The sequence below is a fragment of the Microtus oregoni genome, unplaced genomic scaffold (genome assembly GCF_018167655.1).
Source record: "Microtus oregoni isolate MIOR12 unplaced genomic scaffold, Mior012 000045F_ref0000178, whole genome shotgun sequence".
Classification (NCBI taxonomy): Eukaryota; Metazoa; Chordata; class Mammalia; order Rodentia; family Cricetidae; genus Microtus; species Microtus oregoni.
The window spans coordinates 13,791,636-13,817,182 of record NW_024543219.1 but is presented as its reverse complement, the minus strand read 5'-3'; the positions used below and the strand labels follow the sequence as shown (position 1 = coordinate 13,817,182).

The 25,547-nt window shown below is 45.1% G+C and overlaps 1 protein-coding gene across 3 annotated transcripts; it reads left to right on the top strand.

The window, feature by feature from the left end:
• The first annotated feature begins 1,348 nt into the window (after positions 1–1,348).
• On the top strand, positions 1,349–25,342 carry LOC121435149 (disks large-associated protein 5-like). 3 transcript variants are annotated; one of them, XM_041634257.1, is made up of 4 exons: positions 1,349–1,506; positions 20,784–21,019; positions 24,158–24,323; positions 25,062–25,342. In XM_041634257.1, exons 1-3 carry the CDS (start codon positions 1,364–1,366, stop codon positions 24,166–24,168), a joined length of 390 nt encoding a protein of 129 aa, XP_041490191.1. In that variant the 5' UTR covers positions 1,349–1,363; the 3' UTR covers positions 24,169–24,323; positions 25,062–25,342. The 3 variants fall into 3 exon arrangements, 1 of the variants encoding a protein (XP_041490191.1); XR_005972540.1 differs by lacking the exon at positions 1,349–1,506 and adding an exon at positions 1,764–1,778; XR_005972541.1 differs by lacking the exon at positions 1,349–1,506 and adding an exon at positions 9,283–9,297.
• Positions 25,343–25,547: the final 205 nt, after the last annotated feature.

Genomic DNA, 25,547 nt, shown 5'->3' with positions numbered 1-25,547 from the left:
TCAGCATCTGTAGCATGATGAAGGCTAGAGTAACGCCTTTCGAGTCTCTAGGAGATGGGAGTCAAGATGGGGTTCACATAAGTGAACAATCTTTTGTCGGAGGGACCCCATCCCTAGAGGAAACCCATCCATTTAGGGCTCTGGACCCTTGATCTTGGCAACATTGTAGAAGAGTCCTTCATTGTGGAGATGGTCAGTAAGAGCGTTGCTTCCTGAGTGATTAGCCTTGGATCTCTGACCAGTTTGAAAGCGAGGAACATAAGGGTGTTTTCCAAGTACCTAAATGCATAAATTTTCTCTTCTTAAACTCCAAGGATTCTCCAGCCTAAAGAACTCTCAATCAGTTGCTTTGAGTCTTCCTTTTATAAAGAAATAAACTAGATTTGATGATATCTCATCAATTCTTTTCAGTCTCTGCAAGAAATTTAGGTTTTGACTTTTGGCTCTTCTCATCTTCCTATCATGATGCTTCTATCCCTGATCTTTATCTCTGTTTCAGAAAGAGTCTGCACTGTCTGTATAGAAGAAATTGCATCGGAATTGTTTTTTGTTGGTCTTTTTTTTTTTTGGATGAAATTTCATTTCTTTTCTTGACGTTATTCTGAAAGAACTTGGAATTCCGTCATAGATTTGGCTTCTCCCTTCCTGGGAGCTCTGTGTTCATTTTGGTTCTGGTTTGTGGTAGAGTAATGTTCTAACACAGAGAGGACATCTAGTCAAAAAGCACCACTCTGAGGGCAAGAAGATCCAAGGGCAAACGATCCAAGGGAAGCAACCCGGCCACGTCCTGGTGACAGTAGGAAAAGTCCCTGAGACTGGAATAGGAGACGTGGGTAAAAGAACTACTTGCTACCTTCTGCTCTCACGTTTGGTCAATTTAGTTCTTGACCTGGAATCAAATTCATCTTTGAGCTGAAGGTGCCTCTTTTTCCCTTAACTTCTCATCCACCTGCAGCCACTTCCCAGATTCTGGGATTACAGATGTGAAGCAACCGCCCAAATTTTTTTACAAAATTGAACTTTGAAATAAAACCATATAAGCTAGTGGCAGAACCAAGATAAGGACCCAGGTATTTTGGACATCTCAGTGTCAAGCACGTTTCGACTTCTGGACCACCCTTGAGCGCTAATAAACTTGTCACTCTAACCTTGCTCTAGGGTTAAGGTTCTTGCCCTCGGTCACACTCCCCCCCCTTCTCCACCACTGGGGGCTTGCAGGCGCTCCTCCCGGTACCGTCCACCTCTCTCCGCAGCGCTCGCGGCCGCCGGCAGGGGGCGGCGGCGCACGCAGGCTCCGCGGCCCCGCCCCCGGGCAACCGTCGATTGGGCCGGCGCGTGATGTCACGCCGGTTTAGCCAAACAAATGGGTTTCGGGGCGAGCGTTGGGCTCCGCCGCGCTGCGCTGAGCTCCCGGTCCGCCTCAGTCTCGGGGAGCGAGTCAGGCCTGCCGCCGCCGCATCGGGCTGCCGCAGCCCCGGGCCAGGCCCCGGCCGGGCAGAAGCACAGGTGGGCCGGGCGGGGGCGCGGGCGCGCGGCGGGCGGACACTGTGGCGGCTCCCGCTGCTCCCCGCGGCGAGGCCGGGCGTTGGGGGCGGGGACCGCGGGGCGCCGCGCTCGGGGGTGCAGCCGCCGCGTCCTCCCGGGCGCCGTCCGCGCGGCCTGGCCCAGAGGTCGTGCGTCCGCGGGTCCCCGGGCCCCGAGGCGGGCGACCCGAGCTAGGCCGCCGCGGGGGAGCTGCTTGCCGGGCGCGGGGAGTGGGGGGAGGCGTCCCGGCGCAGGTGAGCGGCGCGTCTCCTCCACCCTCCCGGGCCCCGCCGTGTGAGCCTGCGGCGGTGAGGTCACAGTTCCGAGGCTCGGTGTGTGCCTGTGATGTCAGGGCTCTACCCGGAGAGACCGTGATGTCACCGCAGGCCCCGAGTGGCGGAAGGGCTGGGAGGACCCGCGGGGAGAAAAAGGAAGTTCAGTCCTCGCAGATTTGAACCGAAATCGTGGATATCAGCTTCGTAGAATTTGAATGTAATAATTGTCAGGTGTTTAAACTTCATTTCAGAAAGCATCGTTAGTGTCAATTTAAGGACATTTGGTTTAGAAGTAGAGAAATTGTGGGAGATCTTGAGGGGAGGCGGGAGAAGGGGTTTTGGGATATTCCCTGTGAGTGTCTTTCAGGAAGCTAAACTCAGTTTGATGGTTTGATAACAGCAGTTGCTGGGGAGGGGTGAGCGGGGGCAGAACCAACTGGAGTGCCGATAATTCCGTTGGCTTTATTTACCTTTTTCTGGCTAGTGATCTGCTTGTTAGCCTTTTAGTTAGCGAATGGCCGTGGCAAGCAGATCTTAAACGAACTTTGTTTTATAAGAGCTCTTTTTAAATAATAATCACCTGAGGATTTAATTTATCCAAGTGTTTATCGTCCCCCCCCCCCCCATGAAGGATAATTGGAGGTTTTCTGTGGTTATAGCTCAGCAACAAGACCTTTTTATTTTTTTGCTTTTTTTAAAAAAAAAAAACAGACTGGGCTGTAACTTAATATAATAACACATCTGAAGATTGCTTTTTGGGACTGGTAACTAAAATTTCATCAGTAGTGCTTTGAATGTGAAATTATAAATTTTAGGAGATTTTGTGTATGATGATTTTCTTGGCTTTGACCTGCATAGAAGCTGGCGTGCTGAACTAACCTGCAGGAGACATTCCAGAGACTCAGTCCTTTCAGCCTTTCTTCCTTCTAGACTCTTGTTCAAAGGTAGCAGACTTAAAACCGAAGCATGCTTACAATTAGGGTTCTCAGAAGGAAGCCTTCATTGGAACTGTCTGTGCCTCCTCATGCACAGTTACTTGCAATAGTAGGGTCCCCTCTTTCCAATACTTTCTGCTTCCCATTTGCTCTTCAAATATTTGCATTTTTATAGGCAAATATATCCTTAATAACTTTTTTTGACAGGGTCTCACTCTAGCTCTGAGTGGCGTGGTACTTGCTGTGCTGTCTAGGCTGTCCTTGAACCCTCAGCCTGCCCCTGGTGTGCTGGGATTACCTGTGCGTGCCATCACACCTGGCTCCTTGAAGACTTTTAATGGCTTTCTGGATTTTGCATCAGTATGCAGATGAAATGCAAATTAGCACAGGAAATGAAAGCAAAAATTATCTGTTAATACTGGATTTGGATGTGTGTCCAGAGAGACAAGTCTAGGGTCTCCTGCAGGAATACCGATCGGCACTGAGCTACATTCCCAGGCCCTGACTGTTGGATCTGACTGGCTGTCAGTGGTTCTCAACCTTCCTGATGTCTCAGCCCTTTAACACAGCTGCACATGTAGTGGAAACCCCACCACAAAGTTATTCCTAATGCCGCAGCCCTTTAATACAGCTGCTCGTGTAGTGGAGACCCCACCATAAAGTTATTCCTTTGCTCCTTGATAACTAATTTTACTACTGTTATGAATTGTAAATATCTGGTGTGTGAGCCCTGTGAAGGGGTCGCTCGCTCTGTGTAAATGGACACTGCTAATATAAATGGAAGGGGTGGGGTCAGTGTAAACGGGAGTTAAAAACCCTGTAGCTGACTGCTGTGCTTGCCAGTGCTTGGCCACCTCACTGTCTATCTTGCTTCGGTGTTAGTTTTTATTTTTACATGGAAAGAGAAGAGTTACTGGGTGGAGAATGAAAGTCTTAGTGTGTTCTGATGTTACTAAGAAACAGTGGTGGGCACAAGAAAGCCGCCTGCATGTGTGTCATTGCATAACAAGCCATGACTATGGAACATTTCTATAACCTGCTTCTGCTTCGGTGCTTCTCACCCACGTCTTGCAGTTTTTGGTCCAGGAAGCAGCCTTTACTTAAATGGTTTTATGGAAATTGGAGATTAAGCTTATTTTTTTAAAAGACATTTTGTCATTTAGTTCACTCACAGAATTTGAAGGAACTAAAGCATCATTAGTAATGTGGCATCTTTGTGACGAATAAGGCAACATTGTGAGCAGAGTGTGCTATTAGACAGAAGTCCTTAGGATATGCTCATTGGCTCAGCTGTTTTACTAACATGCTAAACAGTTTCTACTTTATTTTCCAAACTTAGTTTATGCTCACCTAGTTTAATTTCTATAATACTGGAATCCCATTGGGCTTCACTTGTGTCTTAATATTTGTTGGTAGGAGAACATACTCGAGAGACTTCATTTAGAGCTAGCTAATTTCCAAAATTTGCAGCTGTTTAAAGCCAGATACATGGGGGAAGCTACTATGGTGTGATAAATGCCTTCCTTGTTAGGTCATTTGTGACAGGCAGAATTCAAGTGCATGAGCTGCGTGCTGGCCTTTGGAGCAACAACAGAGGGCCATTTGGAATGGATTTCTGTCGGTCCTGTCTACCTTATCTTCCCACTTATGTTGTCTATGGGATGTTGAAGCAGAGAGCCTACTGTGTCATCCAGGACGGAGTGGAGTTAATTAAAATGTATGTGGTTCTCAGTGTTCACTAAAATTACTTAACCTTTCATTTTCAACTTCATTTTCTAGTTACTGCACTCACGTCAGAAATGCTTAGTTTCATAACCTAGCTTGTCCATTTCATACCTTAATCACAATATAAGTTTGTGACTCCAAGCCTATGCCAGTGTGCCCGCACAGTGTGAGTCTAAGTGTGATCCAGGCCTGTGCCAGTGTGCTCAGCTTTGCACAGGTTCTGGGGATCTGAACTCAGGGCCTCATGCTGGTGTGGCAAGCACTTTACTCCTCACCGACGGAGCTGTCACCTTTAATGCTCACTCACGGGCTTAGCCAGACTGCTGCTGCTGCGCTTGGCTGGCCAGGTGTTCCATCCCGAGTGTCAGTGTGAAGAGGGTTAGAAACTCGGGTAGGAAGGCTGGAGTAGTTACGTAGGCTCGGACAAAGGACTCATCACATCACTGATGTGTATTTTCCTGGAGTGAGTGAGAAGGATGAGTGCTCAAGGCTGGAGCTAGTCTCTGGGCGGTCAAAATTGCATCTGTCCTCTCTTCGCCTTCCTTCCCTTCAATTTTTTGCTTTTTGAGATGAGAGTATAATCACATAGTTCAGGCTGGCCTTGAACTCATGGTCTCCCTACCACAGCCTTTCAAGGCCTGAGACTCTAGGCAAGCTTCACTATGCCTGTCTCCACTTTAAGATGTGTGTGGACGTTTTCATTAAAGTGAGTTCTCTTAGTCTGTGGACTTGAGAAGTGCCTGAGCTCCTAGCCTTCATTTGTCATATCTTCCTGACATTTTATGGGGAAACCGTTAATCATTACAGAAAAATATTTGAATGTTGAATATCTATATACCCATATCTGTAATTCCATAGTCTTCCATGAAATAGGTGGGTCTGTTTTACTGCCTGCTCGTTTCCCTCTGTCTACCAGCCAATCTTAGATTTTTGTTGTATTTTATAATAAGTATACTTCACATGTAAATCCTTCAGAATACTTATTATTAACTTGATTTTAGGTGACATGTATGGTAAAGTGTCCAGGTCTGTGTCTACATATCCTGAGCCGTGTATCCTGTCAGGATCATAGAGCATTACGGTGCCACAGAAAGTCTCTAGTTGGCGCACGTGGCTTTCCATCCTCTGCTCTTGTTGTTCGTGAGGCCGTCTGGCCCCGTCTGTTTAAACCCTCCTCCCTGCTCTCCTAGTGCACACTGTTATGACAGAGAGTGGACCCTTGAAGAGGTTGGAGACCTGTCTGACCTCGTCGTCTGTCCTGTGAGGGAGTCCGAAGCTTCCTAGCCCAGAGAGCACAGCCTTTGCTTCTGTGAAAGAACCTAGGAGAGGGTTTTGTTTTAGAAGTCCTGTTGAGTGAGGGTGGAGAGTGGCCCCTGGAAGCCGGAACTAAAACTGTGGGGTGGCTTTGAGGGGAGTGGGGCTGCTGGGACCACTGTAGCCTCAGGTGAAGTGCAGAGTGTGTTGGAAAAGGTAGGGATGGCAGTCCATGCTAAAGTGGGCAGAACTGGGGGTTTGTTCTTGTGTCCTGGTGCTTTTAGGACCACACTGTCCGAATGCTAGGTGTGTGGCAGAAGAGACACTTCAGCAAAGTGGCCTCTCTAACTGCTTAGAGTGATATGTAGTGACAAAGGCAAGTTATGCAGGACACTTGATAAGGAAGAGGGATGGAAAGAGTAGAGAGTCAGCACAGTTCAGACTGGCCCTGTTAGAAACGGAGAGAGATACTCAGTACAGAGCAGGCAGGGTGTAGCCAGGTGAACTTTGGATAAAGAGATTAGGGCGACAGTAATCCCCAAGGCATGTCCACTCCTTACAGCAGCCCTGCCCTGCGCAGGCCCTGGATGACTTCAGGGTTCTGTTCCTCACATTCCAGTGTCGACTTCGACTTCCCCAGGTGCAGTCTTGTTTACAACGGCCACCTCGCTGGAGGTCTTAAACTTTGTGGTTCAGGCTCCTTCAGAGCGGACCGGACGGAGTGCCTAAATTTGTGTGTGTGTGTGTGTGTGTGTGTGTGTGTGTGTGTGTGAGAGAGAGAGAGAGAGAGAGAGAGAGAGAGAGAGAGAGAACACGACCAAGAGTGTAGACAGGACGGACATTCTGTATTCACCTAGATTTTTTGTTGTTGTTGTTTTGAGACAGGGTTTCTCTGTAGCTTTGGAGCTTGTCCTGGAACTAGCTCTTGTAGATTAGGCTGGCCCTCCAACTCACAGAGATCTGCCTCCCTCTGCTTCCTGAGTGCTGGGATTAAAGGCATATGCCACCACCTCCCCGGCCTCACCTAGATTTCAAAGTCCGCTCTAGAGAACTTTGGGTTCTTGACATACTCCACCCTTGCAATGGGTGGGCCCTGATCAAGAGCACCCCTACTAGGGCAAAGCTCAGTGGCTCTTTAGGGACGGGGCTTGTCCCAGCGACCTCTGTGGCATCTCCATCTAACAACTCCAGCACTTGTGCCCGCATCCAGTGAAACCATGGAAGTGGCTGCTACTTGTATCCTTGGGGGTCCAGTCCCCAGCATGGTTTGTCTGGAAAGCGGAATATCAAGTCAGACTATGGAACTTTGAGGCTTTACTGCTCTGGGAGGTTCTGTGCTTGCAGTAGTTTTAAGAAGTGATTTATTTATCTTTTAATGTGTGTTCTACTCCCCTTTGGAACCGTGCCTGACTCACCATTGTAGTTTGGAAACACTTGAACTGTTTGGTGTTGCAGGCCGTGCTAGACAGCAGTTTGCTTCATGACGACTCTCATTTATTGATTTAGATGAAGGCCTGGATGTTAGATTTTTGAGTTGTTGCTTCGATTGGTCAAGATGTTTGGGGTTGTTGCTAAGGAGTGAAGCTATTTTGTGTGACTTTGGAGGACTAGAGGTGGAAGTCTGTAGCTTGAGTGCGTGTACCCTTCCTACCCCCCCCCCCCCCCCCCCCCCCCCGTTGGATCCTAATCTCAAGTGAAGGGTTCTTAGGAGCTTCAGGCTGTGGTTAGATGTATCCTCATGAAGGCTAGAGCTTAGAAGACTCTTGGCGGAACCCTGACACTTCTGCCATGTGAGAGCACAGTAAGGTGCTGGCTAGGAAGAATGGGCCCTCTCTGCTCTTATATTGATCATCGAGTCCCAGCCTCAAGAACTATGAGAAATTTGTCATAAATCGTTCATTCTCCTCATTACCAGACAAAGGCCTTTATTTATGGAGTCGGAGAAGTGAACTTTTTGTCTCTTTTTAAAATGCCTGGAAGTTTTGGTCTAAAGTATCACTAGTAGGAATGCCAGAATTTAGGGAGAAGTTTTTAAACTGGTTTTCAAGTGTGGGTGGTTTCCTGTTACATGCATGTGTACCATGTACAGCCTGGTGCCTGCTGAGGTCAAAAAGAGGATATTGGGATCCCTGGAACTGGAGTTACAGATGTTTGGGAGCTGCCATGTGGGTGCTGAGAACTGAACCTGGGTCTTCTGGAAGAGCAGCCAGTGCTCTGAACCCTTGAGCCATCTCTCCAGCCCCTTCATGACATGATTTGAGGAAGGAGTGATGTGAAAACCAGACTCTAGTGACATCTTTGCCTATTTGTCATCCTAGGTTTTGTTGATGACATTGTTTCTTGTGCTCTCCTCTCTTTCTTGCCTGCCTGTCTTCTCACCTTTGCTGGCAATTTTTTGCCATCCAGATTCAGACTGTCCTGTGTCCTTGACCCTCTAAGGGCTTTTCAGGAGTCATCCTTATAAGGTTGCCTCTGCCAAGAGGAGAACCTCTTTTGTGTGTCTGTTCACTTTTGGTCACTGCTTGTAGTGATGAGGCGAGCAGGCCTGCTTTTCGTCCTGCCTGGCTTCCACACAGCTTAGCCCCAGAAATAACAACACACAAAACTGTATTCATTTAAACACTTCCTGGCCCGTTATATCTAGCCTCTTCTTGGCTAACTCTTATATCCTGCTTTAACCCATATCTAGTAATCTGTGTATCACCACAGGGTTGTGGCTTACCGGGAAGATTCTAACCCACGTCCATCTCGGGCTAGAGCTTCATGGCGGTTGCCTGATTCTGCTTTCCTTCTCCCAGCATTCTGTTTGGTCTACTGCTGTCCTATCAAAGGCCAAGGCAGTTTCTTTATTAACCAATGAAAGTAACACATAGACAGAAGACGCACCTACATCAACTGCTCAAGATGGATGGCATTCTCTACAGTAGTGGCCATGGGAGTTCATAAGGAAACATTTGTAAGTGGTGGGCTGACTCGCTTCATTAAATTGTGCCTCTACCAGAGTAACTGCAGAGCCTTGCCTGCTAAATGCCTACTGCCAACACAGACCTTGGGGCCGGTGTTTGAACCAGGAGCTGCTGCAGCTATATTTGATGGCAGTCCTTTGGAGAGAATGTCATTTCTGTCTTTATGTGAGACTTTTGTTCCCATGTGATGCCACAGTTGGAGTTTGTCTGCAATGTCCCATGTGAAGAACAGAAGTGATTCTCCCATATTATCCTATGTGAAGATAAAGCCTTTTCTAATTTTGTTGCTTCTCAACAAAGCAATGGCTTGTAGTTTTCTGAGTGAGCCTAGTGAAATCAATGGTAACATTTGTTTGTTTTTTAAAATGTTGTTATAACAGAAAACTAGCTCATTCACAAGCTAGTATCATTGAGAAGTCCAAGGATGGAGTTTGACTGACTGCATACTTGTGTCTTGTGTGTTCTGATCTCAATTTTGCTTCCTTTTTTTTTCTTTTTCCTTTTTTTTTTTTTTTTTTTGACAGGGTTTCTCTTTAATCGCCCTGGGTGTCCTGGAACTGGCTCTGTAGGGGCCTTGAACTCACGCCTGTCTCTGCCTCCCAAGTGCTGGGACTAAAGGTATGCTCTGCCACCACCCGGCTTTCCTTCCTTTATTTAATGAGCTCAACTTTTATGCTTTTTGTCCCTTTGTGGTCCTGGTACAATTGTCATAGCTCAGATCTCATGTCCTCATGCCATGTGCAGAGGGGAAGGAATTGTGTGTGAAGCCTGAGACCCCTTTTCTTGAGAAGAACTTGACTAACATACTACTCACACATTGCTGTTGGAGAGGGGGTTCCTAAGGCCAAGGCCGGTAGCTGCAGACAGCACATGCTCATTACGCTGCCCTAAGTCCACCTTTTCCTTGCTCCCATCAGCCAAGCACTTGTTCGTGAATTTATCTTTTCCTATTTAATCTGCTATTTTCCTAAGCCTCGGATGTAGTAGGCTAGTCTGGTGGGTGGAAGAAAGAAAACTATCCTTTGTTTTATGAGCACGGTGAGAGTGGGAATGGGCATGTTAGAAGAGGTGGGGATAAATATATGGTAGTCTGTGCAGTGAAAATACAGTGTGAGCCATACGTGCAATTTCCAGTGTCTGTGAAAATCATTGTGTGTGTGGTTTTGGACAAAAATTCCAGAGGTACTGTTTCCTCCCTTTCTATGATCACTTTCTGTCTTAGATCTGGTACAGCCTAAGCTGAGCTAGAGGTCACAGTCTCCTGGCTCAGCTGATGGAGGAAGGTCATTGGTTAATAAAGAAACTGCCTTGACCCATTTGATAGGCCAGCCCTTAGGTGGGTGGAGTAAACAGAACAGAATGCTGGGAGGAAGAGGAAGTGAACTAAGACGCCATAGCTCTGCTCTCTGGGGCAGACGCGATGAAGCTCCGAGCCAGGATGGATGTAGGCTAGAATCTTCCTGGTAAGCACATCTCGTGGTGCTACACATGTTAATAGAAATGGGCTAAGCAGTGTTTATATGAATACAGTTTGTGTGTTGTTATTTTGGGGCATAAGCTAGCCAGGCGGCTGGGAGCTGGGTGGCAGGAACGCAGCCCGCAGCTCCTTCAGCACTCAGCCCCTCACCTACTGATGCTACTCTCAAGTTTGAACCTACCCTGACTTTTGGTTATCATACTTAAAAACCGTTTTTGTAACTATTTTACATGGCCTCACCCTCTTCTACTTCTTCTTCAACCGACCCTGTCCTTTTACATTGCTTCACATACAGTCAGTTAAAACCAGGTATGGTAGGACACACCTGCATTCCCAGCATTGGGACAGGGGGAGGGGGGAATGGAGGATGGGAGGTGGGGGGATAGAAGGAGCATCAGGAGTTCAAAGCCAAGCTCAGCTATGTTTGGTTTGAGGGTAGCCTGGGCTCTGTGAGACCTTATCTTAAAAAAAAAAAAAAAACCAAAAAAAAAAAAAAACCAGTAATCAAACCCACAGTAATCTATTAAAAAGAAAAATCTGTTTCTATCAAACTTCCTTGGGTCCTCAGGTCTGCCTCACCTTTCCAGTTCCTTAAACCCCTATATGTGCATATCGAATACTTAACTACCTAGTGGTTCTGTTTCAACATATGTGCAGTTGCTTAATTGTTCTCCAATTGTCTCGTGTGTATTAGCCTTATTTTCTCTTCTAAATCATAAGCATCACATGTTATTATGTTCCTAAGTTGCAGACGTGTAATTGAAGATTTAGCTTTTCCTTGATAAGGTTATAATATCGCAGGTTATTTAAATTTGTATCCTTAAAGTTTCTTAAAGTTTTCTACTCTGTTACTAACTCTGAGATATATTGTTAACACGTTGGGGTGTTGGAGTTTGTGTGTTAAGTGTGTGTGTGTGTGTGTGTGTGTGTGTGTGTGTGTAGTGCTGGAGATTAAACCCAGGGTTTCACATGAGCTAGGAAAGTGCTTTTTCAAAGTTAAAATGATTATGTTTATATAATTGCTTATTTGAAGCCATAGAATCACTCTAGGAACTATAGAGATAATTTTTGATTAGCTGGAGTTTCTTAAGATAAAATCTGTATTTGCTAAGGAGGTCTCAGAGGACCCATTTACTTTCTTGCTGAAGAACCAGGAGAGGCAGACCAGTTTCCAAAGTAGGGCAGGAGATCTTATTTCAAGTTGAGACATCAGGCTTGGTCCCTGGGGGTTCTCAGTACCTTCACAGCCCCCACTCACTTAGTCGTAGAGTGTAGGTTCTGTGGTCCAGGTTGTTGGCTGTTTTAGATGAACAGCTCTCTCACTCTCTCAGTATTGTGATAATGTTGGTTCTTTGGGGTGCTATGAAGAGGACAATCAAAAGATCTGGAAAAGAAGTTGAAAGAGGGTCTGAGAACTTGACCCCCACCCCGAGTTCTTTGGCATGTTATAATGATTAGCTTGATGAAAAAGAAATGCGTTGATGCTTTCATTTGTGGAATTTTACGATCCATTATTTCCTGGGAAATGCACACCCACATGCATTGATGCTAAGTGCATTAGTTTTTTTGTTTGCTTGAGACAGTATGTGCCTTTGGGAATCTTTAGCTTGCCTGTCTTGCTTGAAATGTATTTCTTTGTAGAGTGTGTCTGGGTATGTGGCTGAGCACACTCAGGCTAGAGGTTGACACTGGGGGTTTCTAGGGATCACTCTTTCTTTACCTTTTTTGTTTTTAAAGATTTGTTTTTGTTTTATGTGTGTGTCTTGCCTGTTGTGTCTGTGCACCATGTGTGTGCAGTGCCTGTGGAGGCCAGGAGAGGGCATTGGATCCCAGTGGACCTGGAGTTAAAGATGGTTGTGAGCCCATGTGTAGGGGCTGGGAACTGAACCCAGGTCCGCAAGAGTAGCAAGTACTCTTAATGGTCGAGCTTTCTCTTCACCCCCTTTGATCTTATGTTCTGAGACAAGGTCTCTCACCGAATCTGGAATTCACTGATGGACTAGACACTCACAAGAGCCTCTGTCTCTGCCCCCTTGGTGCTGGGATTACAGAGTTGGTTTGAAATGCCCTGGGTTTTTCTGTGTGTGTAGGGGTTTTGAACTCAGTTCCTCATGTTTGGGTAAGACACACTTTACCCTGCTGATCCATTTACCTGATTAAATGTTAATGTAGAGAATGAAGCTTAAGGATTTACCCCACCCTTGACCCGCTTTAAGAGACGTGAGAAGGGGAGTACACACTTGTGAAGATATTGATCTGGCATAGTGTCCCATGCTTTTAATCCCCACATTGAAATCCATCTGCAGGCTTGAAAGTGTTCCTATTTGCAATTCTTCGGGATCTCTATTCTTGCCCTCCCCACCCAATAAGCCCTGTTAAATGATTCCTTTGGCTAATGGGACCTCTTTTTTGTTGATCATTTTTTTCCTTAAAAATTACCTGATTTATTTATTTTTCATTGTATGTCTTTGAGTTTTTGCTTGTATATCTGTGCAACACATGCATACAGTACTCACAGAGGCCAGAAGAGGGCGTCAGATTCTCTGACATTTGAGTTATAGATAGTTGTCATGTGGGTGCTAGGATTTGAACCCTGGGTCATCTAGAAGAAGAGCAGCAGATATTAACTGCTCAGCCATCTCCAGCCCCTTGTTGACTTTTAAACTGCATTTGGTTGCTTTTGCCTGTTTCTATTAAAAACAGGTGAATGAGACATTAAAAGATACCCAGTGTAGCTTAATGGGACATATTTTCTCATCCCTCCTCAAAGGAATTGACTTCTCAGCCTTTCCATTCTCTTTCCTCTTTACAACACTTTAATTCTCTTATAGCTAGTATGAGGTGGTTTGAATAAGAATAGCCCCATAGGTCCATATATTTGAAAGGTTAGTCATCAGTCTATGGCATTACCTAAGAGGGATTAGGAGGTGTGGCTTTGTTGAAGGAGGTGTGTCAGAGAGGGTGGGATTTGAGGTTTCAGAAGTCCAAACCAGTCCCAGAGGCTTTCTCTCTTCCTGCTGCCTTCACATCCCTATGTAGAACTCTGAACTACTTCTTCAGCACCATGTCTGCATGCCTGCAGCCGTGCTCCCTGTCGTGATGACAATGGACTAAGCCTCTGAAACTGTAAGCTAGCCCCATTTTTAATGTCTCTTCTGGCAATAGAACACTAAGACATAGTGGTTCTTCAGGCAATTCCATAAAGAATCATGTAAAACTATGGCCGTGTTGTAAATGGTTCAGAATGCCAAAGGTTCCTTCATCTGTCTACTGGTTACTCAGTCCCATCTTTAGAAACAGCAGAATTGCTTGTGTATTACCTGCTTTTTTAGTACATATTAAAACAAACACATAAAATACAAATCTAAAAAAAATTAAAAAATAAATATATGGTGCTGTGCTTTTGTTAATTTTTAAAACATTTTTGTCATTCTTTACATCTTAGTATATGACCAAAGTAGATAGAAAGTCTGAACAGTGGGTTAAAAGCAAGTATTTCAGATGCAAGAGTCCAGGAATCACTTAGGCCTGGTGCACTTTTTGTAATGGTTCTCTTTTTCTCTGCCTCTTTTAAATTAAGGTATAATTAACACTGGAAAAATGCACGTATACGGCACAGCTGGCTCTGGGGTTTTGATTGTCGGTACTTGTAAGTGCTACCTGTTCTTTCCAGGCTCTGGGGTTCTTTCCCTTCATGTGTGCTCCAAGTCCTTGGGGGCCTATCTGGATCTCTAGATGGAACTGTTCTAGGCAGTGGGGTTCAAGGAGCAAAGGTTACATGCCAGCCTTTTAAAAAGGAAAGTTTCTAGAAGCTGCCCCTTCACAGCAGTTTTGTTAGCCAGGATGCGTTGTTACAGTCACATGAGAAGTCAGGGAGGTTGGAGATCCAGCCGTCACCATCTTTCTGTACCTAGTGAACACCACTTCTGTGCTGTCTGTGAGTTCCCAGAAGCTGAGCTGCTACAGAGGACAGGGTGCTGGAGAGCACATCTGCTTTTTCTTGCTGTTACAGTCTTTATAGTTGCTAATCTCATAAGTATAAAGGAATTATGGCCAAGGCCATCTCTGATTGGCCCAGTAGGATAGGTAGAGAAAGTAATTCTATCCTAATGCCCTAATGTATTGACAGCGCCTTGAAAATGCAGACTGTCCATCAAGCAGATGATTGACACACATGCCGCACATTTCATTGTCCTAACAGGAAACTAATGGTTGACGGAAAAGAAGAAAGGCTTGAACTCAGAAATGCTTCAGATCAGCGTGGTCATGAGTGGAGGAAGCATAGTGTGTCAGCCTGCTGCAGTACAGCCTCAGGGCAGGAGTGTGTCAGCCTGCTGCAGTACAGCTGCAGGGCAGGAGTGTGTCAGCCTGCTGCAGTACAGCCGCAGGGCAGGAGTTTGAGAGCCTCTGTCAGCGAAAATGAAAACTAGATTAGGGCACAAGGTTAATTTAGCTTTAATTTTTTATTTTTTGTCTATTTTTCTTTTATATCCATTTAACCTGTAGATGGAATATTCAGTCCACCTGCTTCAGCATCCCAGCGCTGTGATTTCTAATTGTTCTCTTAGCCTAAAGAGGAAAAAGCAAAGTAATAAACATATGTCCTATTTAGCTTTCTTTTACAGAAATTTGCATGTTTTTTTCAATTTCTTTTATTTATTTTTATTTTTTTCTCATGTTTTTTCATGTAATTATTTTTATTGAGATTCTCTAAATTTTCCTTTTACTCTCTAGTTCAGATGGGCTCAGATTGCATAAAATATATTTTGCCAAAACTCTTTAGTAGGCTGTTGAGTTGTTTCAAGTGCATTCTATGCTGGGTGTGGTAGGGTATGCCTGTAATTCCAGCACGCAGATGCATGAGGCCGACCAATAGTTTGAGGCCAGTCTGGGCTACATAGTGAGGGTTTTTGTTTTGCTTTGTTTTTGCTTTTTTTTTTTTTTAATTTAAAAAAGTACAAATAGGAACTGTGAGTTGGTCTCTAGAAAAGTTGGTAGTGTTTTTCCAGCTAATACTATGGAGAGTGTTCCAAGCTATCTTTACTGCTGAAATAGATCGGAGCAGTTACTAAAAGGTGATCTATAGCTCCAGTCTGAAGGTAGATTGGGCTCAGGACTTGAGCACCAGCCTAGGTTGTATAAGGAGCCTTGTGCCCCCTCCCCCATGAAGGAAAGTGTGTGTGTATTTTTATACCACATGGTGAGGGCTTAGCAGAAATCGCTTAGCTCTCATGGCATTCGGCATGTATTACCTTGTACTTAGTATACATATTAACTCTGCTTTTCTCTCTGAATTTTGGGGAAGTGTTAGAAAAAGGGTTATGTTCTGATTGGGAACCTTTACATGCCTGTATGTTTCTGATTGGTATTTCTCTCAAATACCTGACAGAAATAAAGGAGAAAGTGTTGATTATGGTTCCTTGTTCCAGAAGGATTTCAGTCCATCTTGGCAGGGAAGGCAGATGATGGAGTGGACCTCAAATGGGAGCCTGTGGTGCTGGCCTATTCGCATAGTGACAGACCAGTGGTGACAGACCAGTAAGCTTCTAGGACAAGGGGCAGGGATGACCTTCAGATGCCCACCCTAGGCGGGAAACAAGTGTCCTAAGAAAAGATAGTAACAGACCAACTCAGTAGCAGTGTTTTGTGCTTTCTAGGAGGGAAGGGAACGTAAATATTATAATGCAAGTGATCATACTTCTGAATTATCACTAATTAAAGAAACTTTAATGAGAGCTTGGTACCCATTACCTACAGCAGGGGTTTTGAGATACTTCCAGTGCAGAATCCTTCATTTGTCCGGAGGTCAGATTTCTCCTTATTTCTCCTGTTTCCTAGAGCTTGACAGCACGGCAGTGAAGGCTGCATGTCAAAGACTCCGCTACTGAGCTGTGTGACTTCAGGGTCCGTCCTAAGGTTTTTACCGCTTACTTTACATTGAAATGGCACAAACCATAGTGTTACAGAGAGATTTGTTAAGTGAGTACATAAGTTGTTTTGTTTCACGAGTACGTACTTTTTAGGGGAGACTGGAGCTCTAAGAAGCTGGGGCAGCGTCTGATGGTTTGTGCATTGCTGACATCCACCGTTACCTAACTAACTAGACCAGCAAGCATTGGCCCTGAGATTCCTATTGGTGCCTTTTCGTGTCTGGGTTGCTGTCATTAAATAGATAAATCTAACTCCTATTTAATTGCCACTGCTGATTTTCCTTTGTGCTTCCCAACTCCCTTGCGCTTCACCTCTCTAAATACTACAGTCAGTCAGAGGCAGCAGTCACAAGTGTGTATACTGGGTAACAAGTGTAGTTTAGGTGGGTGATCCATCTTTTTACCTTAGCACTGTGCTCTTTGAGTGCTGAGTGCTGGGATTAAAGATGTGTGCCACTGTGCCTGGCCTGAAATACTTATACATGTCTGCTGTTTATAGCCTTTTTTAACTCTGTTAGTCCTTGAGAGCTTTGTTTCTTTGTCTACTGCATTCCAAGTACTTAACAAATGCTCAGAAGACATTTGTCACCTGCAGAAAGTAGGAAGAATGTAACTATGAAGTTAGCAGCAAAATAGTTTACATAGAAAATATTTGTGGGGGCTGGAGAGATGGCATTGACTTCAATGCCAAGGTCCTGAGTTCAATTCCCAGCAACCACATGGTGGTTCACAACCATCTGTAATGAGGTTTTGTGCCCTCTTCTGGCCTTCAGGCATACATGCAGAAACAATATTGTATGCATAATAAATAAATAGATAAATAAAGTAGAAAATATTTTTTAAAAAAAGAAAAAAATTGTGTTTAAAAGTATTTTCATTAATTAAAAAATAATTTAGGAGTGGAACCCAGTGTGGTGGTACACACCTTTAATCCCAGTACCTTGTTTCCTGCCTTTTAGAACAATCTTGAAGCAATGGAAAACACACAGGCATGCACATGTGCAAGCACGCGCGCGTACACATGAAGGCATGTTAGGACGTGGGGCCTGGCTAGTGGAAGAAGGTCACTAGGGTGGGCATCTGAAGGTCATACCTGCCCCTTGTCCTGAATGTTTACTGGTCTGCCACTGTGCAAGGGAGGCAGACAGATCTCAGAGTTCAAGGCCAGCCTGGTCTACAAAATGAGTTTCAGGACATCCAGGGCTACACAAAGAAACCCTGTCTCAAAAAACAAACAAATAAATAAATATAAAAATAATAATTTAGGAGCTTAAAATAATAAAAAATATTTATTTTGGAGACTACTGTGTTCTGTAATGATAGCAAGGACAAACAGACAAGGAGTGTGTGTGTACACACACACACATTTTCCCCCCTCTCTTTTGGCATTGCTGAGTCTTCAACCCAGGGCCTTGTACATGCTGAACAGGTGTACTGTGCTAAGCTATATCCCCAGCAAAGACTGTTTATTCTGTTGGTGGAAAAGGAGCTGAGTTTTGGCTTGATATGACTCAGTTCAGATCCCCAGCGCTTACATAAAAAGCTAGGCACCACAATAATGCTGTAATCCCAGCATTAGGGAGGCAGATAGAGTTAGCTAGCTAGCTAGGCAGCCTACCTGAGTCAGAGAGCTCTAGGTTCAGTGAAAGACCCTGGTCTCAAAATTGAAGTAAAGAGTGATGAAGACACCCTGTATTGGCTCCACACCTGTGCATATATGTGCATGTTCTTCTGTACACACACTATATATACACACAAAGCTGAAAGGTCAAAAGAAAAATACAGCATCTACCTTGTGCCTAGTGTAGCATCTTTTCAGCTTAATGGGGATGGGATAGTGGGGAGAACTCCATTAGATTCCAGTTGTCCCACAGTGTGCAAATAAACATATCTCCTATCGGAGCCCTTAAGGCTTCAACAGAGTGAGGTATGGCAATGTAGTAACTTGCTTGATTTCACTCTTCATCTGGAGTTGTGGTTTGAATCTGAAATGTCTCCCAAGGACTCCTGCATTGGAGCCTTTCCCGCTAATGCAGTAGTGCTCAGAAGTGGGGCTCTGGAGCTCTGGGTCATGCTCAGCAAGTGCTCCATCCCTAAGCTGTAGCCTTAGCTGGGTTTACAGCTCCTTACCACCAGGCTTGGAGTATCTCATTGGGACATCATTTGCATTTCCCCAACAGCTAATGTGAGTAACCATCTCTTCATGTTTGTTAGTATATCTTTTTTGGGAGAAATGTCTCTTAAAGCCCTAGTTATTTTGTTGAGAATTGAACCCAGGGCCCAATACATGTGTATGTCCTGTCACATATAGTCCATCTGGGATATTTGTCTTCACTTCTTTTAACCTAGTTTAAGACCTAGTTTAATACTGCGGCCTCTGCTTTTTCTGAGGACTCTGTCATTTGTTACCACCTGTGGTTATTAAGTTTTTGAAAATCTTAAAGAAAAGCTAAATCTTAATGGTGTTCTAAAATACTGGGGAGTATGAGAGCACACGCAAGGGCCGACGTGAGAGCCACATTTGCTCATCACGTAAAGCTGGGAAGTAGCGGCTGTTCTCAGTCAGCTGCTTTAATCACTGCGTAGGGTTCCTCTATGGTCATTCAGGTTTTGCCGCTAGGTTCCTACCTTCATTTCCCTCGCTGGCCTGTCAGTCTTCTCTCCTAAGTATCTTTTAGGCAGTGTGGAATCGTAACAACAGAACACAAACTAGAATACAAATACTTTTGGAATTATTGTGGTCCTTATCGTCTTTCTGTGTTTTGCTGAATACATTAGCAGAGATCTTTCAAGTCTGGTGGTGCCGCCACACGCCTTTAATCCCAGCACACAGGAGACCAGAGGAAGGCCCATCTCTGTGAGTTCCAGGACAGCCTGGTCTACAGAGCGAGTCCCAGACAGCCAGGGCTACACAGAGAAGCCTCCTTGTTCCTCCACCCCCAAAAACATCAAACAAACAAAACCTATCTTTCTAAGAAAAGGCCTTTACAAAGGATTATTTCTAAGATGGACAAAAATAATGGGGGCAAACTGATGAGGTTAAGTGTATTACCAAGTTTTGCTTAAATTCTTTCTCTAGTTTGCTTTTTTTTTCTTTTCATTTGTTTGTGTTTTGGTGGGGAGAGGATTAAAACAAGGTCTCTTGTAGCTCCCAGCAGCCTCGAACACCCTGTGGAGCTAAGACTATGAGCCAGCCCTTACCTCCCACGTACTGGATTTTGGTTTTGTGATTGCAACGTCATGGTCTTTTATAGGCTGGCTTTAGCCAGGTGCTGAGGTCATGAGAGCATATTCACAGTGTGTATTACTGAAATGAGAGTGGGTGGGCTTCAAACCCTATTCCATGTGGTAGCCCAGTCTGGCTTTGAACTGCACTGAGCCTTCTGTGTCAGTCCCCCAATCCCTATGCTAGGATGATTTGTGTGTGCTGTGGAGGCCAGAAGTCAACGGCAGGCATCGTCCTCTATGGCTCTTGTCTGGCTAGTCTTAACGTCAGTTTGCCACACAAACTAGAGTTGTCTGAAAGAAGGGAACCTCAGTTGAGAAAATGCCTTCATACAATCTGGCTGTAAGACATTTTCTTAATTAGTGATTGATGGGGAGGGCTGGGCTATGATCTGGAAGTGTAAGCCAATAAATCCTTTCCTTCCCAACTTGCTTTTTGTTACGGTGTTTTGTTGCAGCAATAGAAATTTTCACTAAGACAAGTTGGTACCCACGTAGTGGGGTATTGCTGTGACAGACCTGACCATGTGTTGGGGAGGATTGTGAAAGATTTTAACTTAGGGCTAGAGAAGCCGTTGCATGTTGAGAGCTAAGGCTGTTCTGTGGGAGCGTGGAGGATAGCAATGCCGAGGGCAGTGTAAGCCAAACAAACCCTTGTTTTGGTCATGGTGTCTTGTTGCACAGTAGAATAAGACAGCTCTCTTCCTAGTTTCTTGAATCAGAGTTTTTCTCATCAAAGCTGCAGCTCATTGATTCAGTTGGGCTGGCTGGCCGAAGGGCTTCAGGTAATGAGTGCCTGACTCTGCCCAGCGCAGCACTGGAATTGCAGGCATGTGCTGCTGTGCCTGCCTCTCCTGTGCTGGAGATGAGCGGAGGTCTGTGTGGTTGTGTGGCAGGTACTCAGTGGATTGAGCCATCTCCTGCGGACCACTTTTGCTTCTTGAATTGAGAAGAAAGGCACCGGTTCCTTTCTTCTCACCAGAGGAAGATTAAGGAAGTTGTTCTATGACACAGCCCTTTACTTTCTCCGCCTCCGCTTCACATGGTGCCTCTCGTCTATGTTCGAGATTATAGCTTTTCTCTGCTTCATTTTAATCTGTTGAGCAGCTTCCTATTTGGAAACCCCAAATAGGCCCTAGTAACACAGTAGGTCTCTGATAATGTTCTACGTTCATATTTACTCTTGTTTATTCTGGTGTGTGTTTTAATATTTCAAGGGAGTGCAAAGTGGTATAAGAGATGGACAGAAATCATGATTGTTTTTATTAATTAATTTATTTTGGTCTTTGAGAGAGGCTCTTACTCTTTAGCCCAGACTGTCAAACTCACAATGATCTACTGTGTGAGTCCCCCAGGTGATGGACCTAAAGGGTGAGCCAGCCACCACAACCTGGTCTCAGATTTGATTTGATTTTTTTAAATAATAAAATGAAAATCCATTTAAGTTGGTGTTTGTTTCTCTTTTTTGACAGGATGCCTTTATCCCATTTTGCCAGTCAGCTTCGGAAAGACTTAAGCACTGAAATGATTCGAACTAGCATTGCTCACAGGAAGTCCTTGTCACAGAAAGAAAACAGACACAAGGTGTATGAACGAAACAGGCATTTCGGCTTGAGAGATGTCAACATTCCACTGGAAGGTAGAGATCTTGTTAATATACCTGAGTTGCCTCAAAGCCTCGCTCCAGAAAAGGCCAGTACCAAAACGAGTAAGTAAAGACCTTTCGTAATTGTAAGTACTTTTTCAGAGTAAGTCAAAGTCGGTCTGGAGAGAGGTCTCAGCAGTTCCTGGCATGGTGGCTCAGAACCATCTGCAACTCCAGCTCTGTGGGATCTGACCCCTCTTCCGATTTCCCCAGGCTCCGGCATGCATGTGGTGCACATACGTATGTATGCTCAGGCCTTCATGTGAGCGTACACACACACACCAGATAAATACTAAGAGCAAAGGGAAAGTTGGTTTAATGCCTGGGAGGAAAAATTAAAGAACTCCACTGGTCAAAAGAAAATCATTCTGAATAACTCAGTGAGAAGCTTGAAGTAAAAATACTTCTAGAGAAGAGAACAAAGAGATGATTCTTACATTTGCCCAGAATGATTTGGGGCCGTGAGGACAGAAAGAGCTGAGTAAACAAGAAGGGATATTCTCAGAAGAGATAAAAACAGTGAAAGCAGAGTGTCCTGGAGGGTGTGTGGGGCTGGAGGAGGAGAGCCGAGCGTGATCCGTCTCTGGGTCGGAGTCACTGGCGTCCGGCTTTGTTCCTATAGCGAGTGGTAGAAACTGAAGGGCGGTGATGCAGAGCAAAGGTGAGCGGTGAGCGAGAGAAGTTCCTAGAAGGCTTTGTGTGTTTGTTTGTCTATTTTTTTTTTAACATTTCTTGGGGTGGCACGTGAGAGGTACGTGGGAGTACATGTGTTCTCTGTCAGGAGTGTGGAGGTCAGAGACGGCTCTGTGGTGTTGTCCTTCTCCATTGGTGGACGCTATGGGTCCACAGAGAGATCAGCACTTCAGTTGCTGAGCTGTCTTCCTGGCCCCTAGAAGTGGTATTTTATAATTCTTCAGGTGTTTGAGCCTGGTTTTGTAAAGGGCAGTACTGGGACTGCTACCACATCTGGTTCTCTTCCAGATTTATCATGTGAGGGACAGGAACTGGACAAAACACTCAGAGGTTTTTGTTTCTTCTGACCTGAGGTGAATAGTGCATGTTTGAAGAAAGGAGCGGGCCTGGTAGTGTGTTTGGAGAGAGAAAATAACAACCTGTTTACTGTCAGGAAATGGAGAAGGCCGAGGATCAGGGTTTGAAAGGGAGGCTTCTTTTGTGTGGTCTGAGCACAGCGAAAATATGCAGGGAATATTGTAGAAGGCAACAGTCGTGTTAGAAAAGAACTGGAAAGATAGCTCAGAGGTTAGGAGCACCAGCTGCTCTTCCAGAGGTCCTGAGTTCCATTCCCAGCACCCACATGGTGGCTCACAGCCACCTGTAGTGAGATCTGAGCTGCCTTCTAGTGTGTAGGCAGAAAGTAGGGATTAAAGGTGTGCACGACCACCGCCAGGCCTTGTATCCAAGAGCTTTTTAGGTGGGGGATTGGATATGGTGGTGCACACCCACAATCCCAGTCTGTAGGAGATGGAAGCAGAAGATCCTAAATTCAAGGACAGCATGAGCTATATAGAGCTTGACTTTGTCTCAAAAAACAGAAATGTAACTATAAAGTCCTCTGTATCAGTTTGTGCCTGGCAAAGGAATGGGGACAAAAAGGACTTTGCTAGGCTGACATTTGCTCCTCTGGTTCTGCAGGAGAAGCACTATCCTCAGTCACCCTTCTTTCCACACAGCCAGGCAGAGCTCTGAGCTCAGTACCCCATCACATCCTGAAGCTTGTCTCGTATATGTATAAATGATACATTATTTTCAAAATATAGCTCTACAGAGTCTGTTCAACATGATGCAGAACCACACAGAAACACTGATACATGAAGGTCCTCGCACTAGATAATCCAGTGCCAGCGGTGCCAGGGAAGTAGACTGGGCACTCAGAGGCCAAAACTGACTCTGGGTCCTGTCCCACAAACAGTCCAACAACTTCATGGAAAAGTGCGTACGTGACAGATGACAATCTCTGTTCACACAAGGACTAGAGCCACTGGACACAAACACCGAGCACTGCTGTCACTTTCCCTGGCTTCCTGAGTTATTTAAAATACCCAGACAATCACTGTTAGGTCTAGACCACAAGCCTATTAGCTACTAGTGTTATTAGATGGAACACAGCTTTAGAAACCCAGGAATAGGGTCAGTCCCTTAACAAGACTTGTGAATGCCTAACACCCAGAAGAAAGAAACGGGTCAGAAAGTTCAAGTGGCACTTTGGCCAATGCCATCTGTAGTCAGAATTTTCCTTGGGCTGCCAGCTCACAAGAAAGAAGACACAGAGACTTCTTACTAATTATAACAGCTCAGCTTACAGCTTAGGCTTGTGCCCCTGCTCTTACACCTTAGCCCACTTCTGTTTGTCTGTGAGCTGCCGTCTGTTACCTTCACTCTGCACTGCTCATCCTGCTTCCTCTCCATCAGGCTGGAGACTCCAATTTTCTTCTTCCCTGCGCTCTCTCTATCCAGAAGTCCTCTCTGTACCGCCTGTCCAGCGATTGGCTGTTCAGCTTTCTATTAAACATGTAACAGTGACACACCCTCACACAGCATAAAGGATCAGTTCCACAACACCCATCTCATAGCGTGGAACGTCCTGACTCTCCAAGCAGAGCAAAGGGAGGAAACGTTAGCTCCATGTATGCACCCCTGCTGTTCTGAACCTCTGGCTGACGGCAAAGGCAGGCACTTGGCAGTTCTCAGGCTGCTGACTTGCTTTTTAACAGCTAGTCAATCTACCAGGTCAGGAAAGAGCCATTCTTATCTACAGCAAGGTATAAATGGCCTTAGGTTGGGCGGTCTAAGGCTATGCGATATCTAGGAGGCGTTTGCATGCGTGCACAAAAGTGTCTGTCAGGAACAGTGGCACCAGCGTCAGTCAACACCCCTCCAAAAACAAATTCAAAACCAGACAACTGGTGGCACACCTGGAGGTCAAGGTAGGAGAGAATCACAAGCTGGAAGCTAGCCTGGGCTACAGTGAGACCTGGTCTCAGTGAACAGACAGCACATGTTGCCCTGCTAGACGTTTGAGCTGATCACTATAGTGGGAGGGGGAGTGGGAGGCTACTCTTCTGAGCTGGAACTCCTCCTGCTCTGGCTTATTTGCTTCCTATATAAAAAGTGTTTGCTTTTGGAAACTTAGATGCTCTTGACTTGGTAATGTTAATATCTTTGATTTCTGGTTTAAAACAGGATTACCCTAAATTTCAAGAGAGGGAATGACATCGCCTTCCACTTTAACCCCCGCTTCAATGAGAACAACAGGAGAGTCATTGTGTGCAACACCAAGCAGGCTAACAACTGGGGAAAGGAAGAGAGACAGTCAGCTTTTCCATTTGAAAGCGGCAAACCGTTCAAAGTAAGTTCCTGCTGCCGTGCAGACAACGCTCTCTTATGAAGGGGAACACTGGAAAGCCATGTCTGTCCTGGGTCAGCCTTCCTCCCACCCTAGCGGCTAAACTTGGCAGGCTGGGGATGTGGCCAGGAGAGGCATGTTCTCACTAGACAGCTCCAAAGCTACACTCTTCTACACTAAAGGGTTTAAGATGGATATGGGTGTGTATTTCCCGACCTTTCCCAAACCGGCTACACACTAACCAGTCCTATAAATTAATATTTGCCATTAAGGAACTCCTTCCTCTGTTGCTGTTTTTAACTTCCAGGTATTTTAGGCTCCATTAAAACTAAACTTGTGTGTAGGCAAATTATGTTCCTCTGGTTCCCATTGTCTATCCTGCTGACCATTTTGGTGCCTTTTTATTGTGGTTTAACTCTGACCATCTAGATTCGCTTTGCTATTCACTACTGTCTCTGGATTGTTATCATTCCAGTAATAAAATAAAATATCGGACTTCTTAAACTCAGCTTACACTGGTTTAAAATCGATATAATATATTATATAATATATATATATATTAAAAAAAATCGATATACACATTTCTTCCTTCCCTGTTTATACAGAAATTGATAAATGGAAATTATACATCACAGACAGTATGTCCTGAAAAACACACGCATGGTGGAAAGCCTAAACTGCACACATTAGCACACGCATTAGCACACACTTTACCTGATGGTTTGCGTATTTGGTCTCCAGATACAAGTCCTGGTGGAACCTGACCACTTCAAGGCTGCAGTCAACGATGCAGTACAATCATCGGATGAGAAATCTCCGGGAGATCAACCAGATGGAGATTTCTGGTGACATAACCCTTACCAGTGCTGTACCCACCATGATCTAATCCAGAGGGGGCAGCTCTTATAACTGAAGTGTCATGCAAAGGCTCCGTGCTCATTCTGAGTGGAAAACTTTACACTTATTCCTCCTTAACCTTCTTGTTAAGGCATCCATTTAATAAATATTCCCGTGCTGACGGATACCCGGTTTTTTGTTTATTTTCTGATACTAGGTGTCAAATCTTAGGCGAGAGGCAGCAGGGTCCCTGGTGCTGGAGTTACAGGTGGTTGTGTCCTGCCTGTCTAGGGTGCTGGGAACCAGACACAGGTCCTCTGCCAGAGTGGTCCATGCCTTTCGCTCTAAGCCATCTCTCCAGCACCCCCCCTCCCCTTTTCTCCAGAGAGA